Below are 14,640 nucleotides of genomic sequence, written 5' to 3'. Positions count from 1 at the left end.
ACGAGAGGAACAGGAATCCGGTCTCGCGCCGTCAATAAGAGAAATGTCACTATTTTTGGGGAAGTGGTTTTAAAGGCGCCGATGAGGATCTGAAAAATCACAGCCAAGTTAATAAAGTCCAGGAGGAAAACTTCAGACGGGTCAGTTCTGTTCTGTTTCATTCTATTCTATTCTGATCTATTCTGATGTATTCTATTCCAGAATATAATTAATTAATAAGTATCATTAAGTCATTTAGAAATAACTAAAAGACTGTTATGAAACATATATTCCAGGTACATCATCAGACTCTGTGATATAGCACTGTGTGAGATCAGTATGCTCATAGCTGACATAACACTGGGGAATACTTGAAGGTCTTTCTCCCTTACAGGTTAGTTTTATAGTTCTTAGTTAAGAGCAGTTAATATGCCAAATCTGCATGTACAAGCATAATCAAAGCATCCAAATGTCATGTGATTATCATACAACATTGTCAAGAGTCAAATACTGTAAAATACTGAAGTGATCGGTGTAACCAGGCTACATGTGGATAGTTGACATGTTCTTTCCTGCCTCTCTCAGATCACATCATCCATCTGAAGATATGGGCTCCACCTGCTTTGAAGAAACACATAGAGGCAAAGCTGATGCACAGATGCACACAAAGCCTCTTTGGTGATTTTTTTTTTCTCGGGAGGAAAACCAAAGCCATAGAGGATCCGCAAGACTTAAAAGCTGAAGAGAAACATTAATCACTTTATGTAAGTGTATTTTTTTTTTAATAGTGTTGCTTCTTGTACCCACACCTTTAATATGTTATGTGTCATTTATGTGCATTTCTCCCCACAAAGTTGCCTTTCACCTCGTAGTCTGCTGGTATGGATCAGCCTCTGGTGGGAAGTGAGTCGGCCCGGGCTTGCTGTTCCTACAGCACCCTGAAAGCCTGGCTGCCCATCCTTTCCTGGTTGCCCAAGTATAAACTGAGGTACCTGCAGATGGACCTGCTTGCAGGCCTCACTGTGGGGCTGACAGCTGTACCGCAGGCACTGGCTTATGCTGAAGTAGCAGGCCTTCCTGTGCAGGTGGGTCCTAACTTTTATCATATCCATAGGGTTCAATGTTTGTAAGGCTCCCTGTTAAGTACATCATTATTTTACATTTTTACCTTTTGTTATCCTTACATTTAGATTATTAATATTAACTCTTAACTCTTAATCTAAATCTACTGAATTTTTTTCAATTTTTCTTTGTAAACATACATTTGTGTGAAACCGTAAGGTGCAGTTTTCTCTGTATGCTCTTATTTTCCTTTAGATGTGTAAGGATATAAAGAGCTACTTCATTACGGGTCATTAACTTATAGTAATGAAGAGTTAATAGTGCATTAAAAATAAAATACACAAATGTTCCCACCCACAGTACGGCCTCTATTCTGCCTTCATGGGGGGATTCATCTACACGTTCCTTGGGACGTCCAAGGATGTGACTCTGGGTCCCACAGCCATCATGTCTCTCCTGTGTTTCTCTGTGGTGGGTTGGCAGCCTGAGCGGGCCGTGCTGCTCAGCCTGCTCTGCGGTGTCATCCAGGCTGCCATGGCATTATTCAGATTAGGTGAGAAGACCCACTGAAATTATGTGGAAATCTTGTAATTCCAGAAAGGCATCAAAAATGACCACAATGTAACATAATCTCTCTATTAAAAAGCTTTTTTTTTGACAGAGACAGATCATGTTGCACCCATTATAAATGTTTTGAAGACCACCAAAGCAGCAGAAATGCACTCTGTTAGTTTGTGACAGCAAAAACACCTACGATACATCTTCCGTACAACTCCCACTGCAGTGTTTTTACTTCTGGTTGTCAAGTGTTATGGTTCTGTTAATCATTTACTGCTTTACATACTACTGCAGGCTTTCTGTTGGACTTCATCTCCTACCCAGTGATAAAAGGCTTCACTTGTGCTGCTGCTGTAACTATCGGCTTTGGCCAGGTCAAAGTGAGGTTAAACACGTACATGCAAAAAACACAATACCACCATATATGTAGTATATGTATGTATATATATATATATATATATATATATATATATATATATATATATGTATATATGTATGTATGTATGTATGTATGTATGTATGTATGTATGTATGTATGTATGTATGTATGTATGTATGTATGTATGTATGTATGTATGTATGTATGTATGTATGTATGTATATATATATATATACTTTTTATGTATATATATACATACAAAGTATATATACTTTTTGTGTATATACATATATATATATATATATATATATATATATATATATATATATATATATATATATATATATATACACAAAAAGTATTAATTAGAAAAACTATTAAATTTGGGAATGTTTTTATTTTAAATATATATTATTAACACAAATATAAATATTAGTTCATATATCCGGAATCAAGGGGTTGAACTTCTCAAACTGCCTTACCTGTTATAAACTGCTATCAGTCATAAACTGTGCAGACAGAAATATATCTGAAAAATAAAGAAAATCAATTATTTTCTTTTTTAAACCTATACACACCGTATATATGTAGATACCCATAGTTTACAAACCTGACTTGTATCAAAATAAAATGAATATCTTTAAATTGTGAACAAAAGAGACAGTTTGAAATCTTAACTGTACTTTAGGAAAGTATGAAACAATCCTTTGCAGGCCTGAAAATGTTGGTAAGCATAAATGACCCTAAGATTTGTCAGGAGAACTTTCAGATCACGTAAATATTTGTCAGTGCCAGGCCAATTGCAGACACTGAAATAATTGTGTGGAATTTAAATAGTCAGATATGGGCATGAACCTATCATGTTTATAATACCCATCATGTTTATAATAGCGTTGTGGTTTTACCTGTCGTTCTTGTTTGTAGAACATTTTGGGAATTCAGGGCGTTCCCCACCAGTTTTTCCTGGAGGTGTACTACACCTTCTACAAGATCCCAGAAGCCAGGGTCGGGGACGTGGTCCTGGGACTGCTGTCTCTCTCTCTGCTGGTCATGTTGACGCTTATGAAGTCGAGTCTGGGCCCTGACGATTCCTCCTCCTCGTCTACCTCCTCCACAATCGCCAGGAAACTGGTCTGGGCGGTTGCAACCAGTCAGTATCTGTGTGAACTATAATGTAAAACTTTGTAAACCGCCTTTTAAAAAAAAAAGCGTTATGTTTATATTCTTCTTGTCCCGATCAGTGCGTAATGCCCTGGTGGTCGTGGCTGCCTCCGTTGTGGCCTACTCATGGGAGGCCTCTGGCCATCACGTGTTCACCATCACTGGGCACACTTCTCAGGGACTTCCACCTTTCAGGCCCCCTCCCACCTCAGACACCTCCGCCAACGGGACCATTATCTCCTTTGGGGAGATTGTAGAGGTAAGGAGCAGAGGGAACAGCCAGATGTCACTTAAGCAGCCTCTTCAACTTCCCCAAATCTCTCCTGAAAGAGCATTTCTTCTCTGTGTTTTGCACAGGACTTTGGAGGAGGACTTGCAGTCATTCCCCTCATGGGTCTGTTGGAGAGCATCGCAATTGCAAAAGCCTTTGGTAAGTGTGGAAGGCGTGTTGACAGCCCTGCTCCAGTGGTACGCTGGGCAGTGGCCTGCCCTTTCACATTAAAGCTTGCAACACAGAATGCTTTAGAAAATGCCTAAAGAAAGTCCTCAATAGTACAAAAGCACAATGCTAAAGATAAAGATAGAGTGTGTGTCATAAGGCTGGGGTTTGATTTCCACATCCCATTTTTCCTCAGCCAGTCAGAACGACTACAGGATCGATGCCAACCAGGAACTGCTGGCTATTGGTGTAACTAACATTATGGGCTCGTTCGTGTCAGCCTACCCTGTAACTGGCAGCTTTGGCAGGTTTGTGTGCATTACTGGATGTCAGAAAGAGAGAGAAAAAGAGAGCATACGGTACATGGAAAAAATCTGCATTTTTCTTCACAATTAGGACAGCAGTGAACTCCCAGACCGGGGTTTGCACCCCAGCTGGAGGCGTCATCACCAGTGAGTTTTCACACGCTCTCTAAGCTACCACATGTCTGTTCATTGTATTGTTTTGTCCTCTTGAGTCTGTCAGTATCTCCAAGTTGTTCTTATTATTAATGTTTTATTTCCATATCTTCGCAGGTCTGATTGTGTTGCTGTCCTTGCAGTTCCTCATGGCAGCTTTTTACTACATCCCTAAAGCTTCTCTGGCTGCTGTTATCATCTGTGCAGTAGCTCCCATGGTGGATTACCGTGTTGTAGCAAAGATGTGGAAGATACATAGTAGGTTCCTGCTTATGGGTTTGTTTAAGTGCATCGTATATGTATCTGTTGTTGTTTTTTTAAGTTGCATGTGTCCTCCACAGAGCTGGACCTGCTGCCCTTTGTTGTAACCTTCCTGATGAGCTTCTGGCAGGTCCAGTACGGCATCGCAGCAGGTGTAGCTGCATCTGGATTCCTGCTGCTGTACAGAATCGCCAGGCCTCAAATAAAGGTGCTACAATATTCTTTAAAAGGCCGCGTGTTAACACTGATATGATAATGGTTGAAGTCATTTTTATTTAAAGGAGCATGAGGCAGGATTGAGGCAGGATTTATGAAAAAAAATGCGTATACGTTTTAAGTTTTCTAGTAATAATGTCAGATGAAGCGTTCCAAACCAAAATGAATGATTCCTCTAGTGTATCTCTCCGTTGCCTTGAACAGGCTGTGTGCTGCAAAATGTGCTGCAATTCCGGACCGGAATTTCCCGCGCTGTCCTGCGGATGTGACGTCAAATGACGCTGCATGCACGTTCTCCCCGTTCTCCCGTGCCGGCTTCGCTGTTGGCTGCAGTACCCCCGACGGTCGTCTTAGCGCTAATGAGTCTCATTTCTTATTCTTGCCTCAAGCTCCTTTAAAGCAGCACACAAATTCCGGGTTACTCCTTATTTCATGTAATTTACTTGATGTACTCTCATTTCACACTGTCAGCATCAGAATCACAGCCAGATAAAGAATACAGTTGCATGAAAAGGTCAGGCCTCAATTACGTTCATGTTACTACTTCATGTGCTTCATGTTGTCAATCATGTAAATATAACGAGTTCAACCGTTCAGTTAGTTACTCTGGATTCTCTGGACCCTCTGGAGCCTGTGTTTTTATGTTTAGCATCCACGTATGTGGAAATGTCCCCAGCAAGTATCTCATTAATGACACTAGGAGGACAAATGTCTGTATAAATGTCTGTAAATAATGTAAACATAAAGTGAAAAGCAATGAACTCACCATAGAAACTCAAGGTATGTTAACATACTTATGAACCACTTGTGTCTGAGTAGTCACTGATGTTATGGCGTCAGTAAACACTCAAACCAAGTACATGGTACTCAAGGAGATTCAGAAGAAGCTCCAGTTTTGCAGGTAGCTCTGAAGCAATCAGGAGAATTTTAGAAACATAATAAATAGTCCCTCAATGAAATCACAAAGGCAGGATGGGCTGTGCTGACATCACGATGATGTCTCGGGATGAGCCAATAGGTCTCTTACCTCCAGTGTTTTTTATTTCCAATGTGCACCCTCTTGTGCAGGTCTCTGATCACGGCACGTTAGTGATGGAATTATGCAGTGGTCTTAGTTTTCCTGCCGCAGAATACCTCAGTAACTTCATACACACTCAGGCCCTCCAGGGTAAGAAATTATCTGTCTAATAATAAAGTTTGAGGAAATCCTGTCTTCCAGTTCCTGGTTATTTGCTTACCCTTCATTCCCAATTTCCTCTTCCTCAGTGACTCCTCCGAGGTCAGTGGTGCTGCACTGCCATCACGTCAGCATCATAGATTACACAGTGGTCAGTGAACTGGGAGACCTGCTGAAGCAGTTCCAACTACGAAAAGTCCAGCTGGTGTTTTCTGGAGTGAAGGTGTGCTCCTCGGGTTTTTAGGCATTTACTCAGTGTTGGTTCTGCATATATTAATAATATTTTGCCTGTTTGTCTTCCTCAGCCCTCTGTTCTGAAGGTTCTCCTGGCAGCGGATCTGCAGGGCCTCAAGTATACTGACAGTGTCGAGGAAGCATTGCAGTTGCTGTCAGTAAACCTGCTCAACCTCTAGCCAGATGTTTGACTCTGGATAAACGGCAGTCATAAGGAGCATCTCTTGTTTGGGACCATCGCCAATGAATCAGTGACTCATTTATTGGCCGTATTGAAGTGTCCCTGCCTGCTATCAAGCTGGAAGTTGCACTAAACCCTCTATCTGCTAAACTTGATAAATCCCCAACAACACTACGAGTGCACAGATTTAATCAGAAGTCTAATATATTATTGGACACTGAAGCATTTTGTTGGAAAATATAATATATATTTTTAATGGAGAAAACATTTTGTAGTTGAAGTTCAGATTCCTTTTTGTCATATGTCTATAATTGCCCGCTCTCATTACCCCACCCTTCCTTACTTCTCCTGTCTCTTCCCTCAGCCCAGCACTTACTGCTGATCCCAACCAGCTTTGCCCACAGCACACAGTTATATTTGACTTTTCATCAACATCATGCTTTTACCACGATCAAATCATGCATGTGTTTGATGATGTGGTCTTGGTTTTTACATAGAGTAACACATCTATTTTGATAGGGACCAAATCTGAGTTTTTCAAAATAAGAGCATGCATTATGTGATTAATGAAGCTAACAGAGTGACGCTGACACAGATGTCGCATCTCATAAAGACTTCTGTTTTTATATATTTATATTTCTTAAGTGGAATGGAAGATGAAACATTATTTAAACATTTGTAATGCTTTGTGTATGTGTTTGTAGGGGATTAGTGATTAAAACCTTGACATTTATATGTGTGGGTGTGTCTGAGTGTGTGTGTGTGTGTGCGTGCGTGCGTGCGTGCGTGCGTGCGTGCGTGCGTGCGTGCGTGCGTGCGTGCGTGCGTGCGTGCGTGCGTGCGTGCGTGCGTGCGTGCGTGCGTGCGTGCGTGCGTGCGTGCGTGCGTGCGTGTGCCTGTGTCGGTGCATTTCATGAAAATAAAGTATGCAATGTTTATGGCCTGTGAAACAACCTTGCAACAATACTCTGATTGAAACAGTACTACTAGGTCATGCTGCCATTGATGAACAACATAACAATCAAGACTCTGATCCCTCATCATAGCTTATTATTTAGAGATCTAAGAGTGCCTCTGATGGTAGATTTTAAGTTATTTATCCCTGTCTGGATGGCACGTGTGTCAAAAGCAGATGCATATTACCAGTGAATCCATTCATCAACAAATTTTAATTGCACGTAATTACATTCTTTTTTATTTTTATAGCTCCAACTCGCAACAGAAGTCATCTCAAGGCACTTTGAACAGAAAACAAGTTTATTACAGTCCAATCAAGACTCATCTGGGAGACCAGTTCGGGGTAGAGAGACCAGCAAACAAAGAGATGAATCCAGAGAGACCTGCCTATGAGACATGAAAGGGAACAATGTTATTTGCAGTAAAAATGAAACATACACACAATAAGTGTAAAGAGAGCTGGGCGGAATGAGGGAAGAGCCCAGCGTATGATGAGACGTCCCCCAGACTCCCCCAGACTTACAGCAGCACAATTCAAGGGATGGTTCAGGAAAACTGAGGCAGCCGTAACTACAAGCTTCATCTCAAATAAAAGTTTTTAGGTAAAGGTAGAAAGAGTGCCTGCATCCCAAAGTCTAACTGGAAACCGGTTCAACAAGAGAGAAGCCTGAATGCTGAAGGCTTTGTGTCCATTTCTGTTTTTGGAAACCTTAAGAACCACACTCAAACCTGCAGCCTCACAGGGAACTGCTCTGGTGCCATAATATGGAACTATAAGATCTCTAAGGTGTTGGGCAAGAGCTTGGTTCTTGAGGGCTTCATATGTAAGAACAACAATGTTTAATTCTATCCTGGATTTGACAGGATTCCAATGAAGGAAAGCAAAGATCAGAGAAACACGATTGCTCCACATGCACGATCATGTCTATTCTAGTGTGAAAGCTGCAACAAGACTACCATCCTGACCTATTCGTACATGAGCATGCTCTTGTTTGACTGTTATTTTGCAATGTTGTGACAAAAGTTCAAAACAAATGATTAATTAAAAATACAAACTCTCACCAGAACTGTTAGATTTTAAAGTTTACTGCATCAAATGATCCAGAAATACATTGCGTACACATGATGACGAATAGATGTCTCTGTGTACCACAATGGAAGTAAATAAAACAAGATAGTGTTAAGCATTTCAACATTAAACTAGTCAAATAACTCAGCTAAACTCAACTATTCTTGTTTCAAAGTTTCAATAACTCAAGGATGCTTTCCAAGGAAATATCTGCTTGCGACATCTTAAATGTTGTGGATGGCCTGAGACACGCGGCCCTTAAAGGAGGCGGGTTGCAGCACTTTAGAGGAGGTTATGGAGTTTCCTCGTCAACCATAACTGTACATTTCTTTGACAGATTATTCACACTTTCTTTTGAAGTCCGCTGCACAGTGAGAACGCTCGGAAGATTCAGGTTTCCTGAAAATGACTCCTTGTAAAAAGATTGAATGATGAAAATCTCACCTTAATCATACTGATCCCCTACAATAAAAATGATAATCTACTTTATAATCTAAGAATAAACTTTGACACTGTTTGATCCATTTACCCAGGTGAGTACTTGGGCATGTCAGTCAACTGGAGATTGTTGTCATTTTCTAGAAAACAATTTTAATCAACCTCAGATTACTGTTGTTAACATTGGTATTTCATGCTTATACTTATTAAATGTATAATTAAAGTCATCACTGCTTTCGTATGAAAGTAAATTGTTAAAATATTTTTTCAATATATAATATCTGAGACTAAACAAGCTCCATACAAGTCTTACTATCAAATAGCAGAAATACATTTTTATTTGAGGAGGATTTGATCTGGAAATGGTTAACATTTGTCTTTGGAGATGATAAAAAGAACACATCAGGCCTATACTGAACTCATCTGATCCCCAAATGTGTTTAGATCTGGAGAACTTCACCGTACACGTGAGCAGCACCAGCTCACGATATAAGATAGTTACAAGATATTTACAATCCTACAATGACATCTACGTCAGCATTTAGGGTTTTTAGTGTAAAGATAAATGCTTCATGTTGATCATTAAAGCAAAGGTTTGATTCCAGCTATTTAAATTATAATTACACCTATTTGAATACAGTTGTATTATTATGAAGGAAAACACATCTCAAATGGTAATATTAGAATAAAAAATCATAAAAATAAATATTTTGAGCACAAAGTGTTACAAGATGATATCATTGTCTTATTTCTGTTTGCCTGATTCAACCTTGAGCTGTAACTCACACAGACTCCATTTCTTCTTCTGCGTTTGACTAGTTTTTCCTGACGCGAGGGCCCAGATATGTGGCACAGAAAATTGAATAGAAAAACTGAATTTGAATAAAGACAAGTGGAACTGAAAAGTGAGAATGAATTAGGGAGCTGAATTTTTCAATAAAATTAAATACATTCATACCAAGAGATGCAATTTTAAATTGGTCCATCCATCCATTTTCTATACCTGCTTTATTCTTTGCAGGGTCACAGGGGTCTACTGGAGCGAATCCCAGCTAATTACAGGCGAGAGGCAGGGGTTCATTGCATTGCCAGTCCATTGCAAGACTCATAGATACACAGATAACCAGACATACTCACACCTATGGGTATCAATTAACCTAAGACACATGTTTTTGGACTGTGGGAGGAAGCCACAGTACCCAGAGGGAACCCACGCAAGCACGGAAAGAACATGCAAACTCCACACGGAAAGACCCCGCTGGGCCAGGGAGTCGAACCGGGAACCTTCTTGCTGCGAGGCAACAGTGCTAACCACAAAGCCACTGTCCTGCCTTAAATTGGTCCATTCAGATTCAAATTCTAAAAGCAATTACTAAAATCAATCCATTCAGGTTCAAATCAAATGATTCACATTCAGATATAAAGAATTCAAATTCACTTGCACAAAATCCACTTCCTACTCACACCAGATTTATCCCATAGCATCAGTCTCTCAAGGTTGAATTTTGCAATAAAAGACTATTTCTGCGTTTCAAACAGAGGTTGTGCCACAAAAATATGCACAATATTTAACACATTTCACCCAACTCTGTCTGATGATCAAACCACTTTTTCTGTCAAATCTTACATTCCTCCATTCCAAGAAAAATATATTTTATTTATTTTGAAGTAGACAACACAAATATATAAAATCAAATTCAAACTGACTTTTTCACATTATGAATGTAAACCTAATTAATATATGCACCATTTTATGACAGGATAAAAGGCAACCGACTGTAGTAAAGAAGCAAAGTTTCCATCTTAAAGTACCTTTGATGAACTGTCTGTGATGGAAAATTCAGCCTTGGCTACTTGATTAAACCAAAACTGCTGAATATAATAAAATAATAGCCTTGGCCCAGCTAAATGTACAGACTGGGAGTCTGCTCAAAAAAGATTAAAACTGACCTTAAAGATGTTTTTGTCTACTCAAATCGTAAGAATGAATCATCCTTTGTGCTTTAAAAGCAGTACGCTTCTTTTGTTACGTTGTCATTCTGCATCGACATGTGTTTTGACCCTTTTGCATGCAGCTGTTTAATTAAATCTGCTGAAATCTGGATCATCCCTCAAGTCGTATTCTTGATAACTTAGACACTCAGTTTCAGTCCAGTTATTCACCTAGTTGGAAAGAACACATTAAATAGCATTTGATGGGTTTTTCCACAACACTGTAACTACAATCGTAAAGCAAACACAGCTGCAGCTGCAGCTGCATATACTGAACCCTGCAGAGCTGCAGCAAAGACCGACAATAAATCACTGTAATATTTTCTGTATCGTACAAATCTTGATATATACTCTTTGGCAACTTTATTAGATATAGTAGGTGTATATACTAAGGTGACTGGTGAGTGTAATTACATCTCAAACACACAGACACACAGATATAGACACACAGATACATACACACACACACACACACACACACACACACACACACACACACACACACACACACACACACACACACACACACACACACACACACACACACACACACACACACACACACACACACACACACACACACACACACACACACAGTCATGTACACTTCATGTGTAAACATGGTCATGTCTGGATACGTTGCAGCATTGTGCAAGACCAATCTGCCGGAGTGTTAAAAGCCCTTTGTGATGCCACTCTGTGGCAGGTATGCATGTGCAGAGGTTCTTCTCTGCAAGATAGTGGTGGTCGGCCCATCTGCGCTTTCCACAATTAGTCGGTTTTCCTTCAGGGTTAAAGACTTCTGCTCTCTGAGCTTCCTGACTTCTTTGTGGACTTTCTATCTTGAAGATCTTGCTGTTGCTCTGACCTTGAACAGTTCTTTTAAAAGCCAGTCTACACATGCACCTTTTTTTCCACCTAGTTTGTAAAAGGGACTTTTTAAATCCCCAGTCTGGAGAAATGTGGATCACTGTCATCATCTATCTCATATGAATCTGGTGCGCATGACATCCAGGCATCAGTTGTTAATGCTACTCGCTCCACTCCACATTTGATAGCTGCTACTTGACTTCATCTTTTATTTAGATATACAACTCTAGTATTCAAAGCATTGTCTTGATGATATCTCAAAGTTTGGCTCCAACATCTTTACACCAAAAGCAAAAGTCTTTGCGTTAAAAGAGGCCATAATGGTGTTGGCCTTTGCTGAGTTGTAGCCCCGTTGTGGCTGAAAAAAATGTTTTGTTTCTAATTATTCATTTCTGTTTTCTTACTTGTGCTAGGCGAAGCTTCCACAGACTTCTCATCTCCTGAGCAATGCTCGCCATGCTGGCTAAAAAGTATGCAGACATTTGTAGCAGCTTTGAAGACCATTCAAATCGACAAAGTTTGTTCCTAACTCGTGTTGAAAAATCCATATGTCTTCAAAACGTAAAATTAAGGGTTAGCTGCTGTGCTGTAAATCTGGTCAGTATGATCGAAATGCTGCAAAACCTGACAGCATGGCCACACACGCGTGTCTTAATCTCAGGCAGCTTTCCTGTCCAGAATAACAGAGAAATAAAAAGATGTAGACACGTGGAGGAGCAGCAGTCAAATCTGGTGACAATACAGAACCATCGACCATTTCAAAGCGCATTTGAATCTCGACCCAGAAGTCTGCTTGTCCAGTTGCCCAGTTGAAGGGGAATCAACTGTCAGGACCATAACTAACAAGTAATATGACAATAAAAAGTACAAGAAGTAACATATATTCTATGTTACAACAAGTAACAGAATATCAAATGTCTTTAGGAGGGTCAAACCCTCTCTATTGGACTTTTGTTATGTATTCATTAAAACTTGAATTGCCTTTTATTATGTAAATATTATGTAAATGTTTTTTTAATCATGGCATTTTAATAACTGTATCATAAAAAATGTTAATAATAGAAATCAATTGATTTCAATTTTAGCCCCCTCAGTATAATTTGTATCTACATGCTGAAACTGAAAAAAGTGAAACTCCTGTACATCTTCACATCTTACCGCAGGTCCTTCATCCCCACAGCCATCAGACTGTATAACAAACAACTGTAGCCACCCGTGTGCAATAAACCTGTCTTTTGTAAGTGCAATAACCACTAAATACCTCACGTATTTTTGGAAATATTTGTAAATATTTTGTAAATATTATCCGTTTATTTGGTGTTTACTACTTTTTCTCTCTTGTACATAGTCTTTTTCTACTTTTTATATAGCTCTTTTTTATTATTTAACTTTTTATGGTTATTTCTATTTTTACATTTTTTATATAAAGCGTGTGTGTGTTTTCGGCTGCTGCACGACTGAATTTCTCCTCTGGGAGATCAATAAAGTCTACTATTCTATTCTATTCTATTCTATCTGCAGACTCTCATTGTGCGTGGAAAGATAGTCTAATAGTATACTAAAATGCCCTTTGCGGTGCTAGAACAGCTCATTATTAATCATTGACAGAAAATAATAAAAGTAACCCACGTTTTCTGTTCAGCATTGTAGCCAGTCGGTTTAGCTCTCAGTAGTGAAGACTTTGAGCTTCTTCAGCAATAAAATCATCAGAATTAGAGAATCAATCAACCAAGCCCGACCAACAACGGTGGGCATTTCTACAGCTTCCTCAGGTCCTGACCTGACTCTAGACTGTTTCACTCCTATAGACCTCTCTATGTGGGCTTCAATAAAGGGTTTACCATACATTTCTATTAGAATGTTTCCTTTCTTATTGGTATGCCAGTATTAGATCATATTAATCTTTCCCTAAAATCAGAATTTGTGCTGCAGGTTTTTAAAATAATAACACAGTCCCAGTCACACAATCTTCCCGACTGCAGCTGGGCTCTTCAACAAGGCCCCGGACCCCCGGACCCCCCTCTCCCCCGTCTACCACAGACTGTCCCCCCACCCCACTCTACGTTACATTAACGTAAAGACCCCACTTCTGACCTTATGCGTCACATTAATGCACATCCTAGGTCACCTTTGTACAGACTCATTACTCCGGCACTTTAAACCCAACATGTACATTTTTTCTTTTAATAATATTTGTTCTTTTGTATTGCACCAATCACCACAACAAATTCCTTGTGTGTGTTAAACTACTACTAGGCGATAAACTTCTTTCTGATTCTGATTCTGATCACCTGAACAGTGAGTACTGAGTCATTGTAGTGACCACCATTGACCTTTTTCCTGATCCAATTTCGATCAAAGATAGCTGTAACATTAAATTTCAGCACAGAAGCGGTTGGATGTCAAGCAAAGGTAACATGAATTAAACAACAAACCCAAAGCCGAGGAATGGGCAGATAGGACTCTCCAGCCTCAAAGGAGCTGTTTATTTTAGTGTAAAATTTCTTACTTAAATGCACTTACTTTTTGTTATTTATAAGGTCTTGTGTGTTTTGACCAAGTGTGTGTGTGTGTGTGTGTGTTTGTTCTAGAACAGTAGACAGTATAACAATAGTTAAAGATCTAGGTTTCAGTGTTTTAACTGCTGTTAGTGAGAATAGCTCTGAAACTTGCTCTTTTTTAGCTTGGGAACTCATCACATGATATAAAAAGATTTATATCCATAAACATGTTGAAAAATCAGCCGTTATGATTAGTGCAAAGTACAGATTTATTAACTAGTAAACATTTTCAAGCAATCACTGGACCTTAAAACATGTAAGCAAATATTCCTGAAAAGCAATTAAATGCGACCCAGATGGGACTCGAACCCACAATCCCCAGCTCCGGAGGCTGATGCCTTATCCATTAGGCCACTGGGTCATTACGTAGTAGCCCGCACCGCAAATACCTTATATAATAACAATGCAGCATTGTGTACTTGGCAGTGATGTGTGTCAATGTCGAGATAATATTTACTTACGCAAAAGGATGTCAAAATGTCCTATACGCTGTTGTTTTAGACATCAATGCTCTTGAATGCGAATCAGCCAATAAATGTAAATGCATTGTCTCGCGATATTGTGTGTTTAACGCTTTAGGGTGATTTTTTCTTTTTTCTGGTCCTCTGGCAAGGGGGCGGGGCTACTGTCAATCTGACCAATCAGGAC

At 39.6% G+C, this 14,640-nt stretch overlaps 1 protein-coding gene and 1 non-coding gene across 4 annotated transcripts; one reads left to right on the top strand and one right to left on the bottom strand.

The window, feature by feature from the left end:
* The first annotated feature begins 2 nt into the window (after positions 1–2).
* slc26a11 (solute carrier family 26 member 11) lies at positions 3–7,026 on the top strand. 3 transcript variants are annotated; one of them, XM_061732509.1, is made up of 16 exons: positions 3–140; positions 276–373; positions 565–743; positions 852–1,064; positions 1,402–1,594; positions 1,894–1,979; positions 2,903–3,128; positions 3,220–3,398; positions 3,497–3,569; positions 3,775–3,886; positions 3,975–4,030; positions 4,154–4,294; positions 4,378–4,505; positions 5,582–5,681; positions 5,780–5,913; positions 5,996–7,026. In XM_061732509.1, the coding sequence occupies exons 4-16, from the start codon at positions 861–863 to the stop codon at positions 6,101–6,103; spliced, it is 1,740 nt and encodes a 579-aa protein (XP_061588493.1). In that variant the 5' UTR covers positions 3–140; positions 276–373; positions 565–743; positions 852–860; the 3' UTR covers positions 6,104–7,026. The 3 variants fall into 3 exon arrangements, with proteins under 3 accessions (XP_061588493.1, XP_061588484.1, XP_061588501.1); XM_061732500.1 differs by having other exon boundaries at positions 834–1,064; XM_061732517.1 differs by lacking the exon at positions 276–373 and having other exon boundaries at positions 834–1,064.
* A 7,254-nt stretch (positions 7,027–14,280) lies between these two features.
* trnar-ccg (transfer RNA arginine (anticodon CCG)) lies at positions 14,281–14,353 on the bottom strand. The gene has a single exon. It is a non-coding gene; the product is annotated as a tRNA-Arg (tRNA).
* Between the last annotated feature and the right edge of the window lie 287 nt (positions 14,354–14,640).

The sequence above is a fragment of the Cololabis saira genome, chromosome 1 (assembly GCF_033807715.1).
Source record: "Cololabis saira isolate AMF1-May2022 chromosome 1, fColSai1.1, whole genome shotgun sequence".
NCBI lineage: Eukaryota > Metazoa > Chordata > Actinopteri > Beloniformes > Belonidae > Cololabis > Cololabis saira.
This window is presented reverse-complemented; position numbering and strand designations above follow the sequence as displayed.